Source organism: Bos javanicus, chromosome 26 (genome assembly GCF_032452875.1).
Source record: "Bos javanicus breed banteng chromosome 26, ARS-OSU_banteng_1.0, whole genome shotgun sequence".
Lineage (NCBI taxonomy): Eukaryota > Metazoa > Chordata > Mammalia > Artiodactyla > Bovidae > Bos > Bos javanicus.
In genome coordinates this window covers 33,714,742-33,740,019 of record NC_083893.1, presented here as the reverse complement: position 1 = coordinate 33,740,019, position 25,278 = coordinate 33,714,742, and the positions used below count along the sequence as shown (strand labels likewise).

The following is a 25,278-nucleotide window of genomic DNA, read 5'->3' as shown; positions in this document are numbered from 1 at the left end:
TTCCCCACCCTTCAGTTTGGAAATTAGCAGGTTTTAGAACTAAAATAAAACAAAATAAATCTGTAGAACTTAAAGGGCCCAAACTTTTTTTTTTTTCTTTTCAAAGTTCCCCTTTTAGACCGGGAACAGCCGATTCGACACAGCGTTGGTCACGGGAAGCTGTTCCCGCCACGACATGAAAGGTAAAGGAGTAGGCTTTTTTAAGTTGGGAGGGACTAGCCAATGGCTTAGCTTAAACATGAACGCCGCGTTTTATTACCAAGCAGTGCCGTGAAAGTGCAGGAGCGAACACGGGGACCGGGCGGGCGAGGGGTGTCCGGGGGGAGCGGGCGCAGCTGGAGCTCCTCGCAGGGAGGTGGGGGTGGTGAGGGTGGCAGGTGGGCGCCTGCCTCAGAAGAGGCGGGGTGGGGGCACCGATGGCTTTTGCGGAGCGGGCTGTGTTGGCAGCTCCCTCACTCCCAGCCCTGAGGAATGGAGGGGAATGAGGGCCCCCTCCACTGGCCTTGCCGTCTCTAATGCCCAAACAGGAGGTCGAGCCGGTGGGTGTCATCAGGCAGGTGAACCTTGGTTTTTGAGGCTGGTGGGAAAGAAAGCTGATGACTTGCAGGCAGATCACCTCTGCGATCTGAAGTTAGGCGTGTGGGTGGTCTCGGTGCAGGTACAACTTCACATACTTGAATTTTGTTTGTTCATTATGTAGTCTTTGTTCATTGCCGCTGGAGGAAGACACTGGACTGACCCAGGAAACCGAAGTTGTTGAATGACCTGGAGTCACGGATAAGGGCTATTACTTTTCTTTTGCCAATCACACACATTTGATTATGGTGTGACTAGAGTTACTAGCAAGCTGAAGTAGCCATTAAGTGTTTGGAACACCTGCTGAGTCAGTTGCCTAGGGACTGTGGTTGGATTTGTGATTTGTACAGTTGTCCAGCTGAAAAAGAATTGACAGGAGCTTTATAAGGATTTTACAAAGCTCCTTCTAAAATTAGTCTGTTAAACCTATGATTTCCATTAGGACTTGGTATTCAAAGTATTACTGATTCTTACTTTTATGAATCAAGTCCTGGAAAAAGCCAAGAGACCTGAATGAAGTATACACAATGGAAAACTCAGATGCTACCCCTGTTAATTTTACTGTGCTATAAATGGAACAGCAAGTGTTCTTAGGTAAGAGGTTTGTGGTTTCCCAATATATTCATTACCAGAGCTTTAGAGTCCCATCAAGTTAGTAAGTTTTTTGTTACCTTTTTTTCCTCAGCAAAATAATTCCCTTTAATAATTTTGTAACAAGAAACAGATTGTCAATTTGCTTAAGATTAGTGCTTGTTTAATGATCAGAATCATTTTGCCATGTTAGAAGATGCTTTTTTGGAAGAAGACATCTGGGAATACAAATCCAAAAGAAAACCAAAACGAGTACGTCCAAATAATTGCTCTGAGAATATTCCAGATTCTGTTGAAAAAGCAACAGATGGACAACACCAGTCAAAACGAAACAGAAATAAAAAAAGGACTGTAGAAACTAAAAAGAAGGTCAAGACCCCGGAAACGTGCCTTAGAGAAACAGACAGTCAGACATCTGTAGCTTCCAGTCAGAGCTCCATATGTGGAGATGGTGTTCAACAGTGCCAAGACACGGAGACCACTCCAGAAAAGCGCTGTAGGACTCACGAAACCAAACACATGTCTCCAAAGACACGACCGGTTTATGATGGGTACTGTCCCAACTGCCAGATGCCTTTTTCCTCCTTGCTAGGTCAGACACCTCGATGGCATGTTTTTGAGTGTTTGGATTCCACACCAGTCTCTGGAACAGGTAAGATTCCAAAAAAGACAGTGGGCTCGAAATAGTCAACAAGACCTGAATGAGGCCAGACTTAACAATCTGGAAGGAAGGAAGGAAACCAGATAAGTAGTAAACCGGAAGTGAGATGAGATACTCTTAAGAATGACTCACCTTTGAAGGAAACAAGATAATGCATTATTACCCTTCTTGTGAGGGTAAAAAGATACTAGTCATTGGTATAACTGTAGAGAGTGTTGCAAACCTGAAAACAGTTTGAATGGGGAATTCCCTGGTGGTAAGTGGTTTGGGCTCTTTTCTCCTGCTGCAGGTGGAATGGGTTCAATCCCTGGTTTGAGAACTAAGATCCTATAAGCCGCATGGCCAAAAAAGAAAGTTTTAATGCATTTTATTATTTCATAAGAGTTCCAAAACATCTGTGATTTTTCATAAATGTTAATTGAGCATATATTAGGCTACTTTCACCTGCATAAGGTAGGTGGTATTGACATCTAATGGGCTTCCCAGGTGGCACAGCGGTAAAGAATCCACCTGCCAGTGCAGAAGACATGGGTTCAATCCCTGGGTTGGAAAGATCTCCTGGAGAAGGAAATGGTAGTCTGCTCCGGTATTCTTGCCTGGGAAATTCCATGGACAGAGGAGCCTGGTGGGGGCGGGTACAGTCCCTGGGGTTGCAAAGAGTCAGACATGACTTAGTGACTGTGCTGTGCTTAGTCCAAACCTTTGCGACCCCAGACACTGCAGCCCTCCAGGCTCCTCTGTCCATAGGGATTCTCCAGGCAAGAATACTGGAGTGGGTTGCCATGCCCTTCTTGACTTAGTGACTAAACAACAGCAATTGATATCCAGTGGAGGTGAAGTGAAGGCGCTCAGTCATGTCCAAGTCTGCGACCCCATGGATGTAGCCTGCCAGGCTCCTCTGTCCATGGCATTTCCCAGGCAAGAATACTGGAGTGGGTTGCCATTTCCTTGGCCAGAAGATCTTCCTGACCCAGGGCTAGAACCCAGGTCTTCCTCATTGCAGGCAACTCTTTACCGTCTGAGCACTTGGTGTTCTTAAAAGTTGGAACCCTTTGCCCGTTTTATCTTTTGTGAAACAGACTTTTAGAGAATCATGAATGTAGTCCACAGGGTTCTTGAAGTCAAGGATGCCGTACATTCTTAATGTATAGAAAGAAGGACTAGGAAGGAGTGTTAGTTTATTAAGATTGTAGTAAATAATTGTGCCAAATGAGAACGGAAGTAATATTACACTGTTGTTACCTTTTAAACTATATAGTAAATGTCATGTTTAATATGTAGAATTAAATGTAATACGTAGAATTAATATGTAAATTAAATGTAATATAAATCCTACTTATAGTATATGGAGAATAAGTTGTTATTATTTGCTTTGTATATTTTAAAGTTATATACCATATATAAAATTTTAAATCTCAGAGAATTTAAATTCAATAGAATAAAAGTAATATTCAATAAGGCTTTCAGTTAACTATGATTCAAAAGACGTTTTATTATTAACCTCTAGTTCTCATTTTAAAGTACTGCAAAGATGCAAAATAACAACAACAAAAAAAAACTGGCACTAGCCTTTCCTGTAAAAGTGAAAGCCTCAACAAATGCTAGTAATTTGGTTTTCAGTGGCTTGAAAATCAGAAATCGAAGTCCCATAATGAGCCCCTCAGGGTAAAATGTCTTACAGATGAAGCCACCTCAAAGAGATTTTTCTCTTTGCTTTTCACTGATAAACTCCTTTGAACAGAATCTCAGGTGGATTGTTCTTGAGTTCTTTAACGTATACTTTTATGAGGGAGTTTTAAGTTTTAAGCAATGAAGTCTTCCAGTTTAATGTAATATCTTTTTTGGAGGTGAAAGTGAAAGTCGCTCAGTCATGTCTGACTTTTGCGACCCCATGGACTACACAGTCCATGGATTCTCCAGCCCAGAATACTGGATTGGGTAGCCTTTCCCAGCCCAGGGATGGAACCCAGGTCTCCCACGTTGCAGGCGGATTCTTTACCAGCTGAGCCACAAAGCCGGCCCTTTGGAGGTGGAGGGAGTCATTTTTTGATAGGCCTGGAAAGTGACATACAAGGGGGAGGTTATGCCAAGACGGTTTCCATACTGTTTCTCAATCATAATAGTATGCCAGGGAAGTTTCCAGATTACTTAAGCCTTATTATTAACCAATTTATCAAATTAAATTGCAAATCTTATGACAGAATCTAAAATGTTTAGTGTATGGACAACTCTGATTAAGATTGGTATTACTGTTTTTGTATACAGTGTGAATATTAAATAATGGAACCTAATTTGGTACTGCGGTTGTCATACATCTGTGTTGCCTGATAAGACAAAAATTGGAGTAGAATTTTAGTCTGGAATTTTAAACTTATGATACAGACATACCAGCTTTCTCTACTCTTTTTTTGCCTGAGCAATAGAGATGTAGTGAAACTGATGGGATAGATTTCTCATACAAGCATGACATGCATTTTGGAGGAACTCATCTTTGTGAAAGCTTTTAGTGGGGAGAAAAAGGTGTTAGTCTTAATTTTTTTTTTCCCAAGAAAAGAGTATTTGAAAGGAAACTTAAAAGAATATTTGATTTAAAAATAATAAGTAGCACCTTGTAAAACCATGCTTGATTACTGATAATTGTGTGTTGATTTTTTGTTGGTATAAAGATAGCTATTGTCCTAAGGCTGCAAAGTAGGGCTGATTATTTACCTGTTAAACCACTTACCTGTTAATTTATAGTGCTAATACTGTCAAAGCTTATTCTGTGCTTTGATCCAGTAATACTTTTTTCTTTATTAAAATTTTCAGAGTGTCCTGATGGTCTTCAGTGTTCCTCAACAATTCCTTCTCATTACCAGAGATACACTCACCTTCTGCTAGCTCAAAGCAGAGCTGGTAATAGTCCTCTCAAGGATCCTTCCCATGGGTCAGGGCGGAGTTTCCGCGAAACTAATTCAGACTTTCTTTGTAGCCTTGAGAAAAGATGGTCTCCACATCAGAAACAAACAGAAAACTTAAAAAATGTTTCAGCTGATCCCTTGTTAGTGACGCAGTGTCTAAAAAGCTCTCAGTCTCCAACTGAAACCAATAAAAAGATTTCCTCTTTGACAAATAGCCAAACTTCCCAACAAGTCCCACAATTTACAGGACATGTCAACAGTGACAAACTGGTAGGAGTTGGTTTGCCTCTTGCTGAAGAATTAGACAGCCAAAACAACCCAGAACACAGAAATTTGCCATTGCCAGAAAATGACTTTAGCAACTGTGAAATCTCCTATTCTCCACTTCAAAGTGATGAAGAAACTTACGATACAAATGATAAGCTGGATGATTCACAACAGGAACTATTTTTCATGGAAAGCTCTAAAGATGGCAATCTAGAAGAAGATGACAACAGCTCCATTTTGTTTAAAAAACTATATGACCCCTTACTGAAGGACCAGGAGGCCTGCCCCGAAGTGGATAGCTTCTTAACGCAGGATAAATACAATGAAGAATTGTATGAATGCAACTCTCTTAATGATTCGTCTCAACTTACTTTCCAAAATAAGAGAATTGTTTCACATGGTCATCCAGCATATACTGATGATGATTTTATGTTGCTTCCACCTGCATTAGCAGAGAGGTTTACTTCTCCTGGTTACCAAGCCTCTAAAGCAAAACCTGATGAGCCAGAATTTCGCTCATCTCAATCAAATAAAGAGAAACAGGTGATTGAAGAATCAGCTGTTTACAATCAAAATTCTCTTCCATTACTTAAGAGTAAAATGTCAAAACGTTTTGAAAACCAGGGAGGAGGGTGTCATTCTTTCCACCCAACCCAAAGTAAAACTAGAGAATTATCAAATAAGAATTCCAATGCTAAGAACAACGCAAACTCAACATGTTTCTGCAGAAAGGCGTTAGGTGGTATGCTGGACAATAAAGTTCCAGTTTTAAATTCAGAAACATTTTCTAGTACACCTACTGTTGCTAAGCCTTCGAAAATGTTGCCCTCTGGCCCTAAGTGTCATGCAACACAGCCTTCTACTAAGGTAATGAAGCAGATGGATATAGGTGTGTATTTTGGACTGCCACCCAAAAGAAGAGAGAAATTGCTGGAGGAAAGTTCATTAGAAGGGATGAACTTCAATACAGCTGTAAGTCCTAATGAAAAGAGGTCCCAGCAGCGCAAGAGGAAAGCAGAAAAATCTTTAAGTGATTTAGAATTAGAGGCAAAGAATTTAAGTGAAAGTCAGCCTTCTGTGGAGCTTTCTGATAAGGGGTCACAGCGTCAAAAAAAGAGACTTAAAAAGTCAGATTCATTGCAGGAAGGAGGACATCAGAAGAATCCAGGTCACCTTAAGAAGACAGTACCTAGAACAGTCAATTTAAGTAAAGACAAAACCTTCATAAAATCAGCTCATGGCAGAGTGCAGAGAGAGAACACTAAAATCTCAGAGTCATCTAATGCAGGAGAATTAAGGAAAAGGACATGCCCATTCTATAAGAAAATACCTGGTAAGTCGAAGTAGCAACGCTTAATATATCTACAAAGACGCAACTTCTTTAAACTTCATGTTCATTGCTCATGTTGTGTGCATGTGAAACAATTTGTTGTGTTTCCCTTATTTTTTATGTAACAGATTTTTTTTTTGCCTATTTAATCTTTTTTTTGGTCCATTTAGTTCAGCAAACTTCTACTAAACATATTCTATATACAAAATGGGGCTTCCCTGGTAGCTCAGACAGTAAAGAATCTGCTTTCAATGTGGGAGACCCAGGTTCGATCCCTGGGTTGGGAAGATCCTCTGGAGAAGGGAATGGCAACCCACTCCAGTATTCTTGCCTGGAGAATTCCATGGACAGAGGAGCATGGCGAGCTACAGTCCATGGAATCACAAAAAGAGTTGGACACAACTGAGTGACTAACACCACCACCATATACAAGATACTGTACTATCTATATAGATATTACAGATTTGACAAAAAGTAGTATAGATCAGCTTAATACAGAGGAAGGAAAGGATTTCTGTAAGTAACCATGGTAACAGACAGCCTCTAAGAACTTAAGAGAAATGCAAAGTGGCTGGATGGCATCACTGACTCGATGGACGTGAGTCTGAGTGAACTCCGGGAGTTGGTGATGGACAGGGAGGCCTGGCGTGCTGCGATTCATGGGGCCACAAAGAGTCGGACACGACTGAGTGACTGAACTGAACTGAAAAAGCTTCAAAGAAGGAAAATGTCATGGGTTACACAGGTCATAATAAATGCTAACCATTTTTAAACCATGTAATAATTTAGTTTTGTAATCTTTTCATATTTTTTTAATTTCTTGTGCCTTCATAGAAGAGCTAATAGAGAAATGTGTAGTAAAATGAATTTTATTATTGAAGAAACCAGGTACCTTTCTGAAAAGACTATAAAACTGCCAAAATGCACTTGGTTTCAGGAGGATTCTTTAATGTGCTTTTTTGATACTATAAATTATAATTTGCTCAAAATATTTATGTAAGGAAAAGTATTTATGCACATTTTGATTAAATTTATATATTTAAAGTGAGCCCGGAACTAGTGGGCCATGTGTGGATAGGCCTCTGTAGAATTGTGGAGGTATGCTTATTTACCTGCATGTTTTACAACAGCTCAATCTTTTTTTTTTTTTTTTCATAATTGCTGCTCTAGGGAGCCTTTTTAGGCTTTTTTTTTTCTCATTTCCCTTTCTCCTCCCCACCTCCCACAATGAAATTCAAATACTAGGGGTATCTATTTACCTGTTGTTGTTCTGTGACTCTTTGGAGGGCCAGTGAGATCATTTGGGTCATCAACCATTTTTCTCCTGCCAGAAGCAGGTCAATGTCACCCCTATTGAGATTTCATGTTTTAGAAGAAAGATAGCATTCCCCTTTTGCTGTTTCACAGAAGTAAAGGATTTTTAGGTGCCTGGTAAGTATCATGAAAACATTCAGCTAAGCAAATAACTGGTTTGTAGCTTAGTACTTTTTTTTTTTTTTGGCAAAGTTATTCTTAAAGACTATACTGGGTATATTTAGCCTAAACTTAACAAGACTCATTTTTATCTCTAGGATCATCCTTTGATGAATTTATGTGGTGTAGATTTTTAAATTAAATTGTAAAGTTAAGTTGGACATGAGATGTAAAGGTGTAAGAGCGTTTGCTATATAAGCAAATTGGGTAACTTTTACTTCACTCTTGCTAAAGCAGCTGCCTTGGTGTTTTCATTGTAGGAACTGGCTTTACGGTCGATGCCTTTCAGTATGGATGGGTTGAAGGTTGCACTGCCTATTTTCTCACTCATTTCCATTCTGATCATTATGCTGGATTGTCTAAAAACTTCACGTTTCCCATTTATTGTAGTAAGGTAAGTTCTAGTATTCTCAATTCTGATTTTGTGGAATGCAGTGAATTTCTAAGCAGTTTGGTTAAAAAATAATTAAAATTTTAAGATCATTTTTCTAGAAAATATATGAAAAAGCAGATTCCACATTTTAGACTCTAAAATCAAATGAGTTATTGTCGATAGTTACAATAGATTTTTTAAAATATGCTTTATTTTATAGAGACAACAGATAAGCTAGCTCATGATGTACTGAAACATGTTTCATTCAGTAAATATTTACTGAATGCCTAAAAAGATACTCATGGCAAAATACCTAACTTCAGGGAGCTTACAGCCTACACATTCACCAGTACTCCAGTGGGCTCTCTATTTGTAGTAGAAAAGTAAACAGAATGCCTAGAAGTAGGGAGAAGTTGGGGGCTTTACTATGTCCTAGGCTAAGGTTAGAAAAAGTTTCATGGTGAGAGAGACACCTTGAACTAATCATTAAAAGGTGAGCATTTTAATGTGTACTACTAAGGACTTTGGATAGAATTTGATTTAATCCTTAAGTATTCTTGAATTACGTCTTTTTATTAGTGAAGTAACTGAGGCTTGGAGCGGTTAAGTAGCATGCCCCAAGTCACAGAGCTAGTAATGACAGACACAGAGTTTGAACACAGGTCTGTCTGATTCCAGATCCAGGCAAAAGAAAGAGAAGAGAGCCTTCCAGGTAGAGAAGAGTTTGTGTAAAGGAACAGACACCTGAGAAGTATAGCCATTCCAAGAACTTCAGTTGCTAAAAACAAGCTAAGGAATAACAGTAGATAAACCCGCAGAAATGGGTAGGGGCCAAATCATGAAGGATTCTGTGTGTCATGCTGGGTAACAGACTTTTTACAGGTGAGGGAGAAGTCGGTGATAGTGTTTAAGCAAAGTTGTGATGCATTTTAGAAAGTTCTTCCTGGCATTCTGGTAGGTTTACATGAATATATGTGAAAGAATAAGGAAATTATTAAGATGCTTGAGTTCTTCAGTAGATATGAAATAAAGACTTATTTAGTGTTTTCATGTATCAGCAATAAGCACATCCTGTTTTGCAGATAACTGGCAACTTGTTGAAGAGCAAACTTCATGTACAAGAACAATATATCCATCCCTTGCCAACAGACACTGAATGTATAGTGAATGGTATCAAGGTTATTTTGCTAGATGCCAATCAGTAAGTATTAAAGTTACCTTACTGACAACCAGTTTTTAAATATTCAAAAGGAAAACACATTGCATGGTTATTTAAGAACTTTTTATTGAAACTATTATGCTTGATATTTCTTAAAACAAGTAAAATGTGTTTATTCTTTTGGAAAAACAAAATGTACCCAATACAGAAACAAAGATTAAATGTAGAGAGATTCTCTTAAGTGTTCTCTAACCCTTTTTTAGTATAGTTTAATTACTGTGCTTTATATATGAGACTCTGTCTTATTTTTTTTTAATCTTTTAACATATTGTTGCTGTTCTTTAAGAGATAACCTTTTGCCATTTTCTTTAATATCACTTATATAAATTAACAGCTGGTACTCCAGCTGTTACTTCAGATTCTAGAGGATTTTTTTTTTTCCTTTAAGAAATCCTTTAGGTTTTTGATACTCAAGACTTGGAAGACTTTTTTCTTGAAAAAATTTTTTTCTTTTTCGCCTCATTTTTTTCAATGTTAAGTACTATCAGGATTCACAGTGCCAAAATACAACTGGCAGTCAGCTACACATCTTTACACTTTCCGTGTACCTTAGAGATCATAGATACTTAGAGAATTAAAATTAAGACTAAACCAAGGTCTCCTAAATTCCAGGCCAGTGCTGTTTTTTTCAGATTGCCTGTGAGATTTTATCTGCTAACTTTGCTGCTGTTTATTTTTTTAATCACCAATTATAACAACTCCAGTTCTGATTTTTTTTTTTTTGGTGAACTTTATTGAGGTGTAATTTACATAAATAAAATGGACCTATTTTAAGTCTTTGTTGAATTTTGACAAAAGTACACACCCATGTAATTCCCACCACAATAAAAATACGGAAAATATCCCTACCACAGGAGATTTCCTTGTGTTCCTTCCCAGTCAATCCCAAACCCCAATTCGGACTCAGAAAACCTTGTTTTCTGTGACTGTGGATTAGATTTGTCTTTACTAGGGATTCATCTGAATGAAATCATATAGTAACTCCTGTTTTCTATCTGGCTTCTGTCACATGTTGTATTTTTGAGATTCATCCATGCTGTTATGTGTTCCTTTTTATTACTGCATAGTATCTACACAGTTATTTTATCCATTCAGTTCTTGATGGACAACTGATTTTTGTTCTTTGACTTTGCATCCTGAGACCTTGCTAAACCTGTCATTAGCTGTTGTAGGTTTTTTTGTATTAATAGAGTCTTGAAAATTTTCCGCATATGTCTACAAATATGATTTTGTTTTACTTCTTTCTTTCCATTTAGAGTGGTATTTTTTCTCTTACTTATTGTACTGGATTAGGCCTTCAGATAATGTCAAATATAAGTGGTGAGACCAGACATGTTCCCATGTTCTTAATCTTAAGAATAAAGTATTCAGTCTTTTTCCATTAAGTATGATGTTAGCAATAGGTATTTCATAGATGCCTTTTATCGGGAAAATCCCCTCTGCTGGAAGTTTGTGATGATGAAAGGGTGTTGAATTTTGTCAAATGTTTCTTTGGCATCTATTGAGATTATAATATAATTTTTCTCCTCTATAATGTTAATGTGGTAAATGACAAAGATGGATTTAAACCAGCCTTATATTACTGAGATAAACCCCACTTAGTCTTCATGTATTACCCTTTTTGAAAATTTATAGGTAGATTTGATAGCTAATATTTTGTTAAGGAATTTTGTCTTTTTTACAATGTCTATTGGTCTACAGGTTTTTTTTAAATAATACTTTTGTCTTACTTTGATATCAGAGTAATACTGACCTCATGAAGTATTCCCTTCTCCTCTATTTTCTGAAATATATTTTCTGAAATATGTCATATAGTAATTGTTATTATTTCTTCCCTAAATGTTTCATAGAATTCCCCAGTGAAGTCACTGAGGTGTGGATTTTGGGTTCAGGGAAAGGGAAGTTTGTAATTATTTAATGCTGCTGCTGCTACTGCTAAGTCACTTCAGTCCTGTCCGACTCTGTGCGACCCCATAGACGGCAGCCCACCAGGCTCCACCATCGCTGGGATTCTCCAAGCAAGAACACTGGAGTGGGTTGCCATTTCCTTCTCCAATGCATGAAAGTGAAAAGTGAAAGTGAAGTCTCTCAGTGATGTCCGACTCTTTGCGACCCCATGGACTGCAGCCCACCAGGCTCCTCTGTCCATGGAATTTTCCAGGCAAGAGTACTGGAGTGGGTTGCCATTGCCTTCTCCAATTATTTCCTGTGTTTTCCTAGAATTTAAGAGTCCAATTCGTAGTGACCCCATGGGCTGCAGCCCACCAGGCTCCTCCATCCATGGGATTTTCCAGGCAAGAATACTGGAGTGGGTTGCCATTCCCTTATCCAGGGGATCTTCCTGACCCAGGGATTGAACCAGGGTCTTCTGCATTGCAGGCAGATTCTTTACCATCTGAGCCACCAGGGAAGCCCTAACAACACATGGGACCTGTGACCAACCAGGGAAGCTCAGCTGAGCCTTAGTATCCAGGGATTTTATTGGAAGTCAGTAGTGTATAATTCTGGAAAAGGCAATGGTACCCCACTCCAGTACTCTTGCCTGGAAAATCCCATGGACGGAGGAGCCTGGTGGGCTGCAGCCCATGGGGTTGCTACAAGTCGGACTCGACTGAGCGACTTCACTTTCACTTTTCACTTTCATGCATTGGAGGAGGAAATGACAACCCACTCCAGTGTTCTTGCCTGGAGAATCCCAGGGATGGCGGAGCCTGTGGGCTGCCATCTATGGGGTTGCACAGAGTCGGACATGACTGACGTGATTTAGCAGCAGCAACAGCAGTGTATAATTCTAGCACCCACATGACTGACCTCAGTACTCAGACTCCAGTTCCCCTAAAGCAGAAAACAAGTATTCACCACTATTAGTAACTATGTGATCAAACTAGTAACACATGGCCCAATGGGCGCGGCATCCAAAACACTCTTAGCAGGCAGAATGCTCCAGGGACCCAAAACTCAGCTCCCAAGGACTAGTCCTAAAGACAGGCCTTTCTTGAGCATGTGTGGAGTTTTACCAGCCTTGGCCTGCTGAATTAACCTTTTCCTGCACACCAATGTTTTGTGTGTGTGACATAAATTCCCTTACCTTAAAATGCTACACTTCTCTGTAGTACAACGCTATATCATTGTGGTCAGTTAATAAAGTGTGTTAACTTGTTGATATTGAAATGAATACTCTTTCTTTAGCTGTTTTGATCTGTGTAAATAATATTCCTTTGAAATGTCTGTGTTCAGCTGTCCAGGTGCTGTCATGATCCTTTTTTGTCTTCCTAACGGTCACGTCATACTACACACGGGAGACTTCAGAGCAGACCCCAGCATGGAACGTTCTCTACTTGGAAGCCACAAAGTCCACACGCTTTACTTAGATACAACGTAAGAGAAGCTTTGTTTGTGTGCTTCTTTTTTCCACTGACAGCATTTCCCTGTATATTATGAATAATTTGAGCTTGTGCTTAGGTAATCAAAGTAATGACTTACTGTCAATTATCATTTTAAGTACTTATCAGAAAGATGGTTGAAAAAACATACTTAGCACAAATCTGGGATTACATGTCTTAATTGACTCCAGCTCAATTTTTTTTTTTTTTGGTAATATCCCTTTGAAAATATGGTTTATATGAGAATCTTGTTGCAGAAACAAGGAAGGAAAATTTGAAATTTGGGAGCAAACTTTAGGAAAACATCCTTTAAGGTTATCCTTTCAAAGTATCTTTGTAACAATTAAGTGTGATTATGAAGAAAAGAAAACAGAGAATGAGGTCTGTGTCTGAATATTCAGAATTACATTGTTCCTTTCTCCAAAAGGTAATCTATAAGCAACAGTCTTGAATTCCTAAGTGCTATCAACAGAATAGTATAAGCCATTGTCTTTTTGAGTGCATGCTTGCTAAGTCACTTCAGCTGTGTCTTTCTCTTTGCGACTCCATGAACCGTAGCCCACCAGACTCCTCTGACTAATAGGATTCTCCAGGCAAGAATGCTGGAGTGGGTTGCCATTTCTTCCTCCAGGTGGATCTTCCCAACCCAGGATAGAACCCATGTCTCTTATGTCTCCTGCCTTGGATGGGGGTTATTGACTACTAGCGCCACCTGGGAAGCCCCATTGTCTTTTTCAGTTCAGTCGCTCAGTCGTGTCTGACTCTTTGCAACCCCATGGACTGCAGCACACCAGGCCTTCTCGTCCATCACCAACTCCCGGAGTTTACTCAAACTCATGTCCGTTGAGTCAGTGATGCCATCCAACCATCTCATCCTCTGTCGTCCCCTTCTCCTCCCACCTTCAGTCTTTCCCAGCATCTGAGTCTTTTCAAATGAGTCAGTTCTTCCCATCAGGTGGCCAAAGTATTGGAGTTTCAGCTTTAGCATCAGTCCTTCCAATGAACACCCAGGACTGATCTCCTTTAGAATGGACTGGTTGGATCTCCTTGCAGTCCAGGGGACTCTCAAGAGTTTTCTCCAACACCACAATTCCAAAGCATCAATTCTTCAGCACTCAGCTTTCTTCACAGTCTAACTCTCACATCCATACATGACCACTGGAAAAACCATAGCCTTGACTAGACGGACCTTTGTTGACAAAGTAATGTCTCTGCTTTTTAATGTGCTATCTAGGTTGGTCGTAACATTCCTTCCCAGGAGTAAGCGTCTTTTAATTTCATGGCTGCAGTCACCATCTGCAGTGATTTTGGACCCCAAAAGAATAAAGTCTGACACTGTTTCCACTGTTTCCCCATCTATTTGCCATGAAGTGATGGGACCAGATGCCATGATCTTCGTTTGCTGAATGTTGAGTTTTAAGCCAACTTTTTCACTCTCCTCTTTCACTTTCATCAAGAGGCTTTTTAGTTCCTCTTCACTTTCTGCCATAAGGGTGGTGACATCTGCATATCTGAGGTTATTGATATTTCTTCTGGCAATCTTGATTCCAGCTGTACTTCTTCCAGCCCAGCGTTTCTCATGATGTACTCTGCATATAAGTTAAATAAGTAGGGTGACAATATACAGCCTTGACGTACTCCTTTTCCTATTTGGAACCAGTCTGTTTTTGCTAGCATGTGAAATGAGTGCAATTGTGCGGTAGTTTGAGAATTCTTTGGCATTGCCTTTCTTTGGGATTGCAATGAAAACTGACCTTTTCCAGTCCTGTGGCCACTGATGAGTTTTCCAAATTTGCTGGCATATTGAGTGTAGCACTTTCACAGAATCATCTTTTGGAATTGAAATAGCTCAGCTGGAATTCCATCACCTCCACTAGCTTTGTTCCTAGTGATGCTTCCTAAGGCCCACTTGACTTCGCATTCCAGGATGTTTGGCTCTAGGTGAGTGATCACACCATTGTGGTTATCTGGGTCATGAAGATCTTTTTTGTATAGTTCTTCTGTGTATTCTTGCCACCTCTTCTTACTATCTTCTGCTTCTGTTAGGTCCATACCATTTCTGTCCTTTATTGTGCCCATCTTTGCATGAAATGTTCCCTTGGTATCTCTAATTTTCTTGAAGAGATCTCTAGTCTTTCTCATTCTATTGTTTTCCTCTATTTCTTTGCATTGATCGCTGAGAAAGGTGTTCTTATCTCTCCTTGCTGTTCTTTGGAACTCTGCATTCAAATGGGTATACCTTTCCTTTTCTCCTTTGCTTTTTGCTTCTTTTCTTTTCACAGCTATTTGTAAGGCCTCCTCAGACAGCCATTTTGCCTTTTTGCATTTCTTTTTCTTGGGAATGGTCTTGATCCCTGTCTCCTGTACAGTGTCATGAACCTCCGTCCATAGTTCTTCAGGCACTCTGTCAGATCTAATCCCTTGTCCTTTTATTATTGTTAAAATACCTCTCATCGGTTTTTCAGAAATGATGTTAACTATTTCAATCTGTCTCCATAAGACCTGAGTTTGGATGGCATATTTTAGTAAGAGATGATCTTCCATATCCAGTTTTCTAACACTATTGCTAATTTTTCCATCCTTCTATATGTACTTAAATACTAGGTGAATTAAGAAGATAATGTTTTAAAAGAAACCTTTTTATTGTTACTTTAATCTACATACCATTCTGAATTTCTTTGTGGGTTTTTATAGGAGAGAAGACTGAGTTTTGTCTGCTCTTATAGCTGACCAGCAAAGAGTATATTTCTTTGATGTTTATACTTTATGAGTCTTTTAGTAAAAAAGTGCTGAACTTTCATGTCGAATATCTATAACTAGAAGTGTTAGAGTTAATACTAATAGTAGTATTTTTCTTTGGGTGTTATTATATTGAGGTAAACACAACTAGATCTGCTATATTCCTATAATATTATATATATTTCTGTATCTCCTAAGAGAGAATAACAACCGTGTGAATATTAACTACTTGATTTTATGCTACTTCATCAAATTCATGTTCCATTTCATTATTAAAAATATATATTTTTGATAAAGCAGAATTCTTTAGTCCATAAAGACAATCCCTATCAATAGTATTTTCTTTGACAGGGCTTGGGGTTAAAAAAAGAAGATATTAAGGTTTACAATTCATAGATAAAATAGCTAACTAGAAATATTCTTGAAGGAAGAAAATGCAGTTTTTGTATTTGAGAGTGATAAATATAATGAAAAAGGTATATTGAAAATGTGTAATTCCATCATAAATAATCAATAGCTGTTAACAAATATTTTAACCACAGGCACTGGTGAGGTAACTGCAGTGGTGTTCATACACTATACTGCTATTGTATGTAATTTTGATAAAGCTTCTTTTGTAAAATAGCATCCGACTTAATGCTATGGCTTTCTTGTTGTTCTTTTAGTAAGACTGTATTTACATATTACAGATATTGCAGCCCGGAATACTCTTTTCCATCTCAGCAAGAGGTTATCCAGTTTGCCATCAACACTGCCTTTGAGACTGTAACTCTAAACCCACGGGCTCTTGTTGTCTGTGGCACTTACTCTATTGGAAAAGAGAAAATCTTCCTAGGTGGGTGATAGCTATAGCTAATTTACATTACTGTATTACAAGGATCAGATTCTTTTTGCATAAAGCCCTTTCAGGCATCGTTCTTGTGCTCGATATTTATTTCCTGAAACAATTCAGTATTACCTTTGAAATTGAAGAAAAATTTGATAGAGTTTAATTCCTTTAAACTTTGAAAGACTTAATGGAAACATATGATAAGTGTGTTTATGGTAGCCTTTATATCTACAAAGTGTTGATAGAGCAAAAGCCCACACTACATTAATATTTTAGCAGACTGAGAGATGACTAGTGTATAGTTTCACTGCATTTTTTGATGATAATTATCAATTAATTATTTTAGAGAACAGGTTTAGTTTTTGTTCCTAAATGATTTCTGGAAATGCAACTGTAATTTTTCTAGATAGTATGGTACTATTTTGCAAAGTATTTTCCATTTCTTCTTAACTGTGGTCCCACAATGTCAAATACTAAGATGTAAAATGATACAGTCAGGGTTTTAACTCCTGCAAACTTATTTTTTCCCCCTCCCTCAACCCCTTTCCATCCATCTTTTATAATTTTGAAAGACTAGTTCTTTAAAAATAAGTTATTGGATTTCTCACAATTTATTCCTTATGGTTCTGTTGCTCAGTCGCTTCAGTCATGTCCGACTCTGTGCGACCCCATAGACGGCAGCCTACCAGGCTCCTGTCCCTGGGATTCTCCAGGCAAGAACACTGGAGTGGGTTGCCATTTCCTTCTCTAATGCATGAAAGTGAAAAGTGAAAGTGAAGTTGCTCAGTCGCATCTGACTGTTAACGACCCCATGGACTGCAGCCTACCAGGCTCCTCCGTCCATGGGATTTTCCAGGCAAGAGTACTGGAGTGGGGTGCCATTGCCTTCTCCGTTCCTTATGGTTAACCAAGAAAATTATTCAGCCTTTTTGAGACATTATTGCAAAAGTGTGAATGTTTTAAATTTCTTTTTGGTAAATTCTTGTTTTAAAGTTGATTAAGTTGTTATTTAATCTTTTCATGAACTATAACTTATTATTTTTAAACTTTTCCTATAGCCATTGCCGATGTTCTGGGTTCAAAAGTAGGCATGTCCAAAGAAAAATATAACACATTACAGTGCTTCAATATACCAGAAGTCAGTTCCTTCATCACTACAGACATGTGCAATTCACTGGTTCACCTTCTCCCAATGATGCAAATTAATTTTAAGGTAAGCACTCAAGAGATACGTCTTTAGGATGAACTAAAAAAGGCAATCTGATGATTGTAAACTAGAATGCCATTTTACTTGCCATTTTACTTGCATTTAAGGTAGAGAAATTCAGTTACAACGGAGACAAAGTAGTTTGCCCTAAAAAATCCTTTAAGTGAAATTTGAAATGTTTTTAAGTTTTTTTTGGTGCAGCTGTATAGAGTGATTCATATGCTCACCAGGAGTTTAGGAGCTAGGGAAGGAAGAAACAAAGGAGGAAACAAAAATAGAAAAATGTATGCATCTCTCTGGTCGTTCACACCTTCTGTTTATAAGATTATTTTCCATTTCTTCCTGGATGAGTGGGGAAATGAATGAAGAATTCTAAGGCATTCTTACTTTTCTTCAGGTCTATTCTGTATATTATTAAGCCACTATACCATTGATATATGTTGAAAATATATATGTGAGGATTAAATGAAATAGTAGAGGTGTATTTTTAAAAAAAAGTTCTAGTGTTAGTTCTGAGGTATAAATTAAGATACATATGATGTGACCTCCCTGTAATTTATGGGGGTTTGTTTGTCAGATTTATTCAGATACTAAGATTCATTCCTTTTACTAACATTTTGACACCTTGCAAAGGAATACATCAAACCTGTGTATTAAAAGCAATAAAGAACATGATGTACACCAAAAAACATATCTTTAATTTTGTTATTTATGAAATAATTTTATGGAGCCTTTTGAAATAGCTTAGTAGGTATTGATTACTCTATCTGTCATAAATAAGAACACTGATACAGTGTAAGGAAAATTAGTATTTTAGTTCTATGCCTTGAGTAAGGAAATTCTCCTCTTTTCATGAGATTATGATAAAATCCTTTTGGCACCTATTTCCATGAGTACGTAATTCATAAAAATGTCAAGGATAATCAAGTCATAGTGTTGTCCATTAGCATTTAAGCCAGCTTTGCAAACATGTGTTAAATTTGAGAGGTATCCAGTTTGCATGGAGGCTAATGAGAATGTTGCTTAATCAAAAAATGAACACTGATATCCTGAGGAGGGTATAACATATGTTTATGATTTTTATCTTACTGTCTTATTTCTTGCTTAGTTTGTTTCATTTGAACAAATGATCCATTTAAGGGGACAAAACGGGTAGGGGAGTCAGAATATTATGGAGGTGAAGGGGCTGAGTTTTCAGGAAAGAATGTTTATGAGTACCTTGTGCTGTGAGAGGTCATGTAAGGAAAGGATGACGTTCACAAGGACTATTTCAGTGAAGTAATGTTGGAGGAAGCCAGAGGCAGCAGAGGGCTAAGGAATGAATGAGGAGGTATACAGACAGCCAGTAAGCACATGAGAAAAAGAGGATCAGCACTGTTAGCAATCAGGGAACTGTAAATCAAAGCCACAGTGAGACACCACTGTAGACTCACAGCGATAGCTGTAGTAAGGAAGATAGTGCCAGTTGTTGATGAGGATATGGAGAAACTGGAACCTCATGTATTGCTAACAAGACCGTTAAGTGGTGCAGCTGCTTTAGAAAACAATGTGTTAATGTCTTTAAAAATTAAACATGGATTGAGTATATGATCAGTAATTCCAGTCCTAGGTATATGCCTAGGAGAATTAAAACATAATGTCCACACAAAAACTTCTACACAGATGTTCATGGCAGCATAGTTCATAGTAGCCATAAAGCTGGAAAAAGCTCCAGTGTCCATTAAATGATAAATGGATTAAAAAAAAAAGTGTTATGTACATAAAACAGAAGTATTCAGCTGTAAAAAGAAATAAATTACTGTTTCATGCTGCTGTATGAATAAGCCTTGAGAACATGCCAAGTGAAAGAGACACAAAAGACTACATATTTTATGATTTCATTTATATGTAATGTCCAGAATAGGTAAATCTGGAGAGAGTAAGTAGGTTAGTGGTTTCCAGGGCTTGAGGGAGAGGAGATAGGGAGCAACTGCTAATGAGAACAGTGTTTTCTTTGCAGGGGTGGATGGAGGTATTGATGAAAATGTTCTAGAATTAGGCAGCAGTGATAGTCACATAACTTTGTGACTGTACCAACAACCACTGAACTGTATGTTTAAATTAAAAAAAAAAAAAAAAAAAACTAGCAGTTACCTGCTTTGAAGAAAAAAAAAAGAATATCTGAAATCTTTGTCTTATTTCCATTATTTGTTGTATGTTTTTGGTATTTTTCTGTAGCTCTTCCCCTTCTTCCATTAAAGTGACCAGGTATTGATGACATTCTTTTTACAATTTCATATCTTCAAAACGCAGGTGGAGCGGAAGCAGATGGTTACCATAAGGCTACATTTTAGTTAGTACTTAAAGGCAATTTTTTAAACTAGGCAAAATAGTTTTATTGCATCAGAGAAAATGACTTTTTTGTGCAAATGTAAACATGATACAATTGTCAGGGTTTCTGAGGCCGGCTTGAAAGACTTAAAAACACTGTAAATCAGGGATCCCCAACCTTTTTGACACCAGAGACTGGTTTCATGGAAGACAGTTTTTCCACAGACTGGGAGGCGGGAGGGGAATGGTTCGGGGATGATTCAAGCACACTGCATTTCTTGTGCGCTTTATCTCTGTTATTATTACATCAGCTCTACCTCAGATCATCAGACATCAGATCCCAGAGGTTGGAGGCCTCTGCTATAAATGATAGCACTCATGCTACCTAGTTCAGCATCCCAGGTTCGTGTATGTAAGAACGTAATTGACTACCACCCCTGGTTTTAACCTGATTGATGGGATGTGGTAAAACATTAGTTATAGATGATTAATTTACATACTGAAAAATAACTTTAGTAGCATCTACTGAAGGCATTTTTATCACAAACTAGTTACCAATAAACAGAGAAACAAGTCATAGATCAGGGACTTTATGTTGACTAAATCATAATAAAATTCCTCATGATAGTAGTTCTCCAGTTGTGGTTAATGAATGACTGGTGGTGGTTGCAGTCTTCTGTGTGCTTGGCTTAGATGATGATGTCCTGTGTTTTTGTTTGTGGCACAGGTTAATGATGTTTTTGTGGTACTCTAATTTGTCTTATGAAAAGCAGAAATTACTTCTGATTCAGTTCTCCCGAGTGTTTTTACAGAGACACATACTGCTACTGCTGCTAAGTCACTTCAGTCGTGTCCAACTCTGTGCGACCCCATAGACGGCAGCCCACCAGGCTCCCCGTCCCTGGGATTCTCCAGGCAAGAACACTGGAGTGGGTTGCCATTTCCTTCTCCAATGCATGAAAGTGAAAAGTGAAAGTGAAGGCACTCAGTCGTGTCTGACTCTTAGCGACCCCATGGACTGTAGCCTACCAGGCTCTTCCGTCCATGGGATTTCCCAGGCAAGAGTTCTGGAGTGGGGTGCCATTGCCTTCTCCGACAGAGACACATAAGAATGGATAAATTTGATGACCTATTTTTGAAAGTTGGACTCTTAGTTTATGATACTACATGTATAATTGCTCTAAACCTGGCTCCTGTCATTTTCTTTTCTTTGTGAGGACAGGAAGAGAAGAGGATTAGTAATTAAGCAAAGAGCATTATGTTAGCTAGATCCTAGACTAAGCAAGACAAAAACCTGAAAATTTGCAGAACCAGGGATGTGGTAATGAAAACTTATATATCTGTAACTGAAACTTTTTTTTGGAGGAGGGATAGTAGTTGGTAAGATATATAACTGTTTAATGGTAGGTGTACAAATTAGCAAAAGATCATTATTTGATATAAAAGAAATCAAAAGATTATTATCAATTCACCAGTGAAATATTAACATCTGATAAACACAATAAAATCATTAGCCTGTAGATAATAAGAAGAAAATTTTTTAAATGAAGCACAATGATGTGTTTGTCTTCTACCAAATAGGCATACTTTTTAAAAAGGTAGTATTCCTATGCTGAGGTTCAGAGAAATGGCATTCTTCATCCACTTATAAGGGAAATTAGGGGCAAATCCTTAGCTATTCCATTTCTAGGAGTTTATAAACAAATAAGTCCTTTCTGAAGAAATCAATCTAAGGTTCCTAGGTGCTGATGGTGTAATAGATTATGAGAGTTTTAAAAAGAAAGAGCACATTGTTTCCATTAAAAAAAAAGAAAAGGATTCAGAAAGTGGTGTTTATGGAAGTCTTCCCTTATGCTGTAGGCTTCCATAAGGCGAAGGCTCTGTCTCACTGACCACTCGAATATCAGCCCCTGGAACAGATACTTACTGAATGAACAAATAGGTAGATGAGTGGATTTGTCTTTATGATTTCTTCAGAACTTCTTGCCAGCATCTTTTTAAAATTCAGTAGTTTATATGTATGGTTAAAGAAGAAAAAGGAGACTTCTGGAAATCCAAGATGACACTATATACTATTTAGGTTTCTTATTGTTTTAAATAAAACTAGGATGTTATTATGGAGACAGCAATGGCAACCCACTCCAGTACTCTTGCCTGGAAAATCCCATGGACGGAGGAGCCTGGTAGGCTGCAGTCCATGGGGTTGCTAAGAGTTGGACACGACTGAAGCGACTTAGCAGCAGCAGCAGGAGGATGTTATTATAAATTTACATTAAGCCTTTGACACTCTGGGTTTAGTCTTTAGCCAAAAAATATTAGATTTTTTTTTTTTTAAATATCCCTCATGCCATTTTGCCTTTATCTGGGTTTTTCTTATCTTTCTAAGGTTGAACCTTGGTCACTGATTTTCTAAGAATCTTACCTAATGTCCTCAATAGTGACAACCTTAGTTTGGAAAGTTCTATTCTACTCAAAATGTATTAGCGTTTTATTTCTATTTAGAGCAGCCTGAGAAGTTTTGCAGTTATTCTAGTTCATGTATAAAGGGTGAAAAGGAGTAAACATTTGAAAAGAGCTACTGTGCATCTTAAAATGTATGTCTGTGCTGAGTATAATGCAGTTATAAAGTTATTTCCATCTTTATATCCATCCGTCAGTCCTGTATTGGTGTAAATGCATGGAGAGTAAGGACTCACATTTATCAGTGTTAGTATCATACCTCTAATAAGGGTTGCAAAAAGTCAGACACGACTGAGCTACTCACACACACACACACACACACACACACACACACAACTTCAGTTAAGCAAAGGGGAAAGTTTTTTTTTCAGTTATTTTATTTTCTTGTGAGGAACACAGCACTAGGTTTTCCAATGCTCACCAACTGAAAACTCCCCAAAACTGTGCCGATGCAGCATTTTAATCATTCTGTTTTATTCCACATTACCCATCTTCACCAACCATTAAATAAGTATCTTGTTTTTTTTTTTTTTAACAGGGTTTACAGAATCACTTGAAGAAATGTGGTGGGAAATACAATCAGATTTTGGCTTTTCGACCGACAGGTTGGACGCATTCTAACAAGTTAACTAGTCTAGCAGATATTATTCCCCAGACCAAAGGAAACATTTCAATATATGGTATATTCATTTTGCTTTTACTCTTAATATTTGGAATTAGTTTACATTTTTTTTAAAAAAGCGGTAAAATTAAGATCCAACAAAAAAGAGGCACCAAAGTATCTTTAAGAATTTAACAGGTGAAAATTGCTCCTCACTTTCTAAACCTATATCTTTAGTACATTGTAAACTTATATAAAGAAGTATGGCTAGTAGACAGTGACTAATACAGAGGAACCCGTGTGTGTTATCAGTGACATGTCAGGGAGATTGTAGAACTTCCTGGCCAACCCAATATACTACTCAAAAGGAGAGATGGGTGGTACCACTGTGTTTTAAATGGTGCTGTGGCACTGAGAATACGAAGACAGTGACGGATGTGGTGACAGCAAGAGTTACAGACTTGACTTTAATTTTTTCATCTTTGGAGTACGTTAATCATTTCTGTCCTCAGAAATTGGCTTATGACTACAGTGGCCAATGGAGACATTTTTAGACCCTAGTTTACTCTAACCAGGACCCTTTCTCTGTGGTATTTGATCTTCAGTAAAAAAGATAATGAGATTTTGAATACTTAATCTTTTTTTTTCTTTTTTTTCCTTTTAATGTGTACAAAGCTCGGGGATGGAATCTGCTTACTTGCTCTGGAAATCAAGAATCTTTTGCTTGTTACCCTTCAGGTTTTACTCATATTTCTTCTAGAATTTTCATGAAATCAGTAGCTGGGCAAAGTGCTTAAGGGAAGAATTGTTTAAAAAGAAAAAATCTATTTACATATAAGAATCTATAGAAATACATATCATTAAGTATCTACATAGAAAAGTAGAAAAGACCCAGGGATTGAACCCAGGTCTCCTGCATTGGCAGGCAGATTCTTTACCATCTGAGCCACCAGGGAAGCTCACGTAGAAAAGTAATAGCATTTTTTAATGTTCAAAAGTGTTTATATAATTTTAATCTTTATTATTTGTAATAGACGATTTCCCTGGTGACTCAGTGGTAAAGAATCCGCCTGCCAAGGCAGGAGACATGGGTTCGATGCCTAACCTGGGAAGATACCCTGGAGCAGGGCATGGCAACCCACTGCAGTATTCTTGCCTGGAGAATCCCATAAATAGAGGATCCTGGCATGCTACAGTCCATGGGGTCGCACAAAGTTGAGCACAACTTAAGGACTGAACAAAGGAAAAACAATTTGTAAAAAATACTAGCAAATTTTGTTATCAGAAAAAAAAGCACCAAGGAGTTTTTGGCAAAAATACTTGGATTGCTTTCTTTTTCTCTTTTATTTTATTTTGGGTGTATGCAGTTTTTTTTATTAGTTTGTTTAGTAAGCACTATCTTTTGTATTGCAGGGATTCCTTACAGTGAACACAGCAGCTACCTAGAGATGAAACGTTTTGTTCAGTGGCTGAAGCCGCAGAAAATCATACCTACCGTGAATGTGGGCTCCTTGAAATCTAGACGCACAATGGAGAAATATTTTCAAGAGTGGAAACTGGAAGCTGGATATTGACATTACCGGAAAGGGCTTAGAAATAGTTAAATAACTTAGACCTCGCTTGTTAGTAGTTAAATCTTCAGTGATAATGAAGTACACTTTATGTGAAAAACCTCATGAAGGTCTCTCATTCTGCCTAAGTTCTCATTTACATTTGAGTAGTATGTTCATGGTGCTGACTATGCAGAGCATCTTAGCATCGTCCATGACAACTGAGACTGGTCAGCCTAGTACCTTTGTATTTTGCCCCTTCTTGCGGGGGCTATTGTATTCCGCATCCAGCAGTAGGAGGGGAAACAAAGACAGATTCGGGAACCAAAGAATTCATGATAATGAACTCTATTGAAAGCATTATATATAAGTAATTACGTATCTTTAAAATTATTTAATATGGGGCATATTTTTATGATAAAAAGTTTATATGATATGCATACTTAAATAAATTAATCTTTAAATATGCTATAGTGTCATTTGTTTTTTAGGATTTATAATTGATGTTTATGTAATTTTATAAAATTTCAGTGACAGTAATTGAACATTTGACTCTGAAGATGACTCAGAGAGCCTAGATAATTACCCAATAAAGGCTGGAGAAAAGCTTGCATGAATAATGTTTATCTGGATTGTTTGCTCAAGACATCAGATAACTAAAAGTTTAGACTGCAATTTTTTAAGTGAGATTATGTAATTTATTTATGAATCTGGATCACCCAAATAGAGATTAAGTAGCTGATCCAAAATGAAAATTTGGGATAATGCATGTTTTAAATGTTTTAATGGAGTTTAAATAAGAAAACATA

The 25,278-nt window shown here is 37.8% G+C and overlaps 1 protein-coding gene across 3 annotated transcripts; it reads left to right on the top strand.

Annotated features, from left to right (window-relative positions):
• The first annotated feature begins 49 nt into the window (after positions 1-49).
• DCLRE1A (DNA cross-link repair 1A) lies at positions 50-24,937 on the top strand. Of its 3 annotated transcripts, none has more exons than XM_061403538.1 (11): positions 50-182; positions 701-1,170; positions 1,361-1,819; positions 4,637-6,328; positions 8,059-8,192; positions 9,254-9,372; positions 12,628-12,768; positions 16,202-16,347; positions 17,400-17,554; positions 22,857-22,998; positions 24,333-24,937. In XM_061403538.1, exons 2-11 carry the CDS (start codon positions 1,149-1,151, stop codon positions 24,491-24,493), a joined length of 3,171 nt encoding a protein of 1,056 aa, XP_061259522.1. In that variant the 5' UTR covers positions 50-182; positions 701-1,148; the 3' UTR covers positions 24,494-24,937. The 3 variants fall into 3 exon arrangements, with proteins under 3 accessions (XP_061259522.1, XP_061259524.1, XP_061259523.1); XM_061403539.1 differs by lacking the exon at positions 50-182 and adding an exon at positions 458-539; XM_061403540.1 differs by having other exon boundaries at positions 701-1,819.
• Positions 24,938-25,278: the final 341 nt, after the last annotated feature.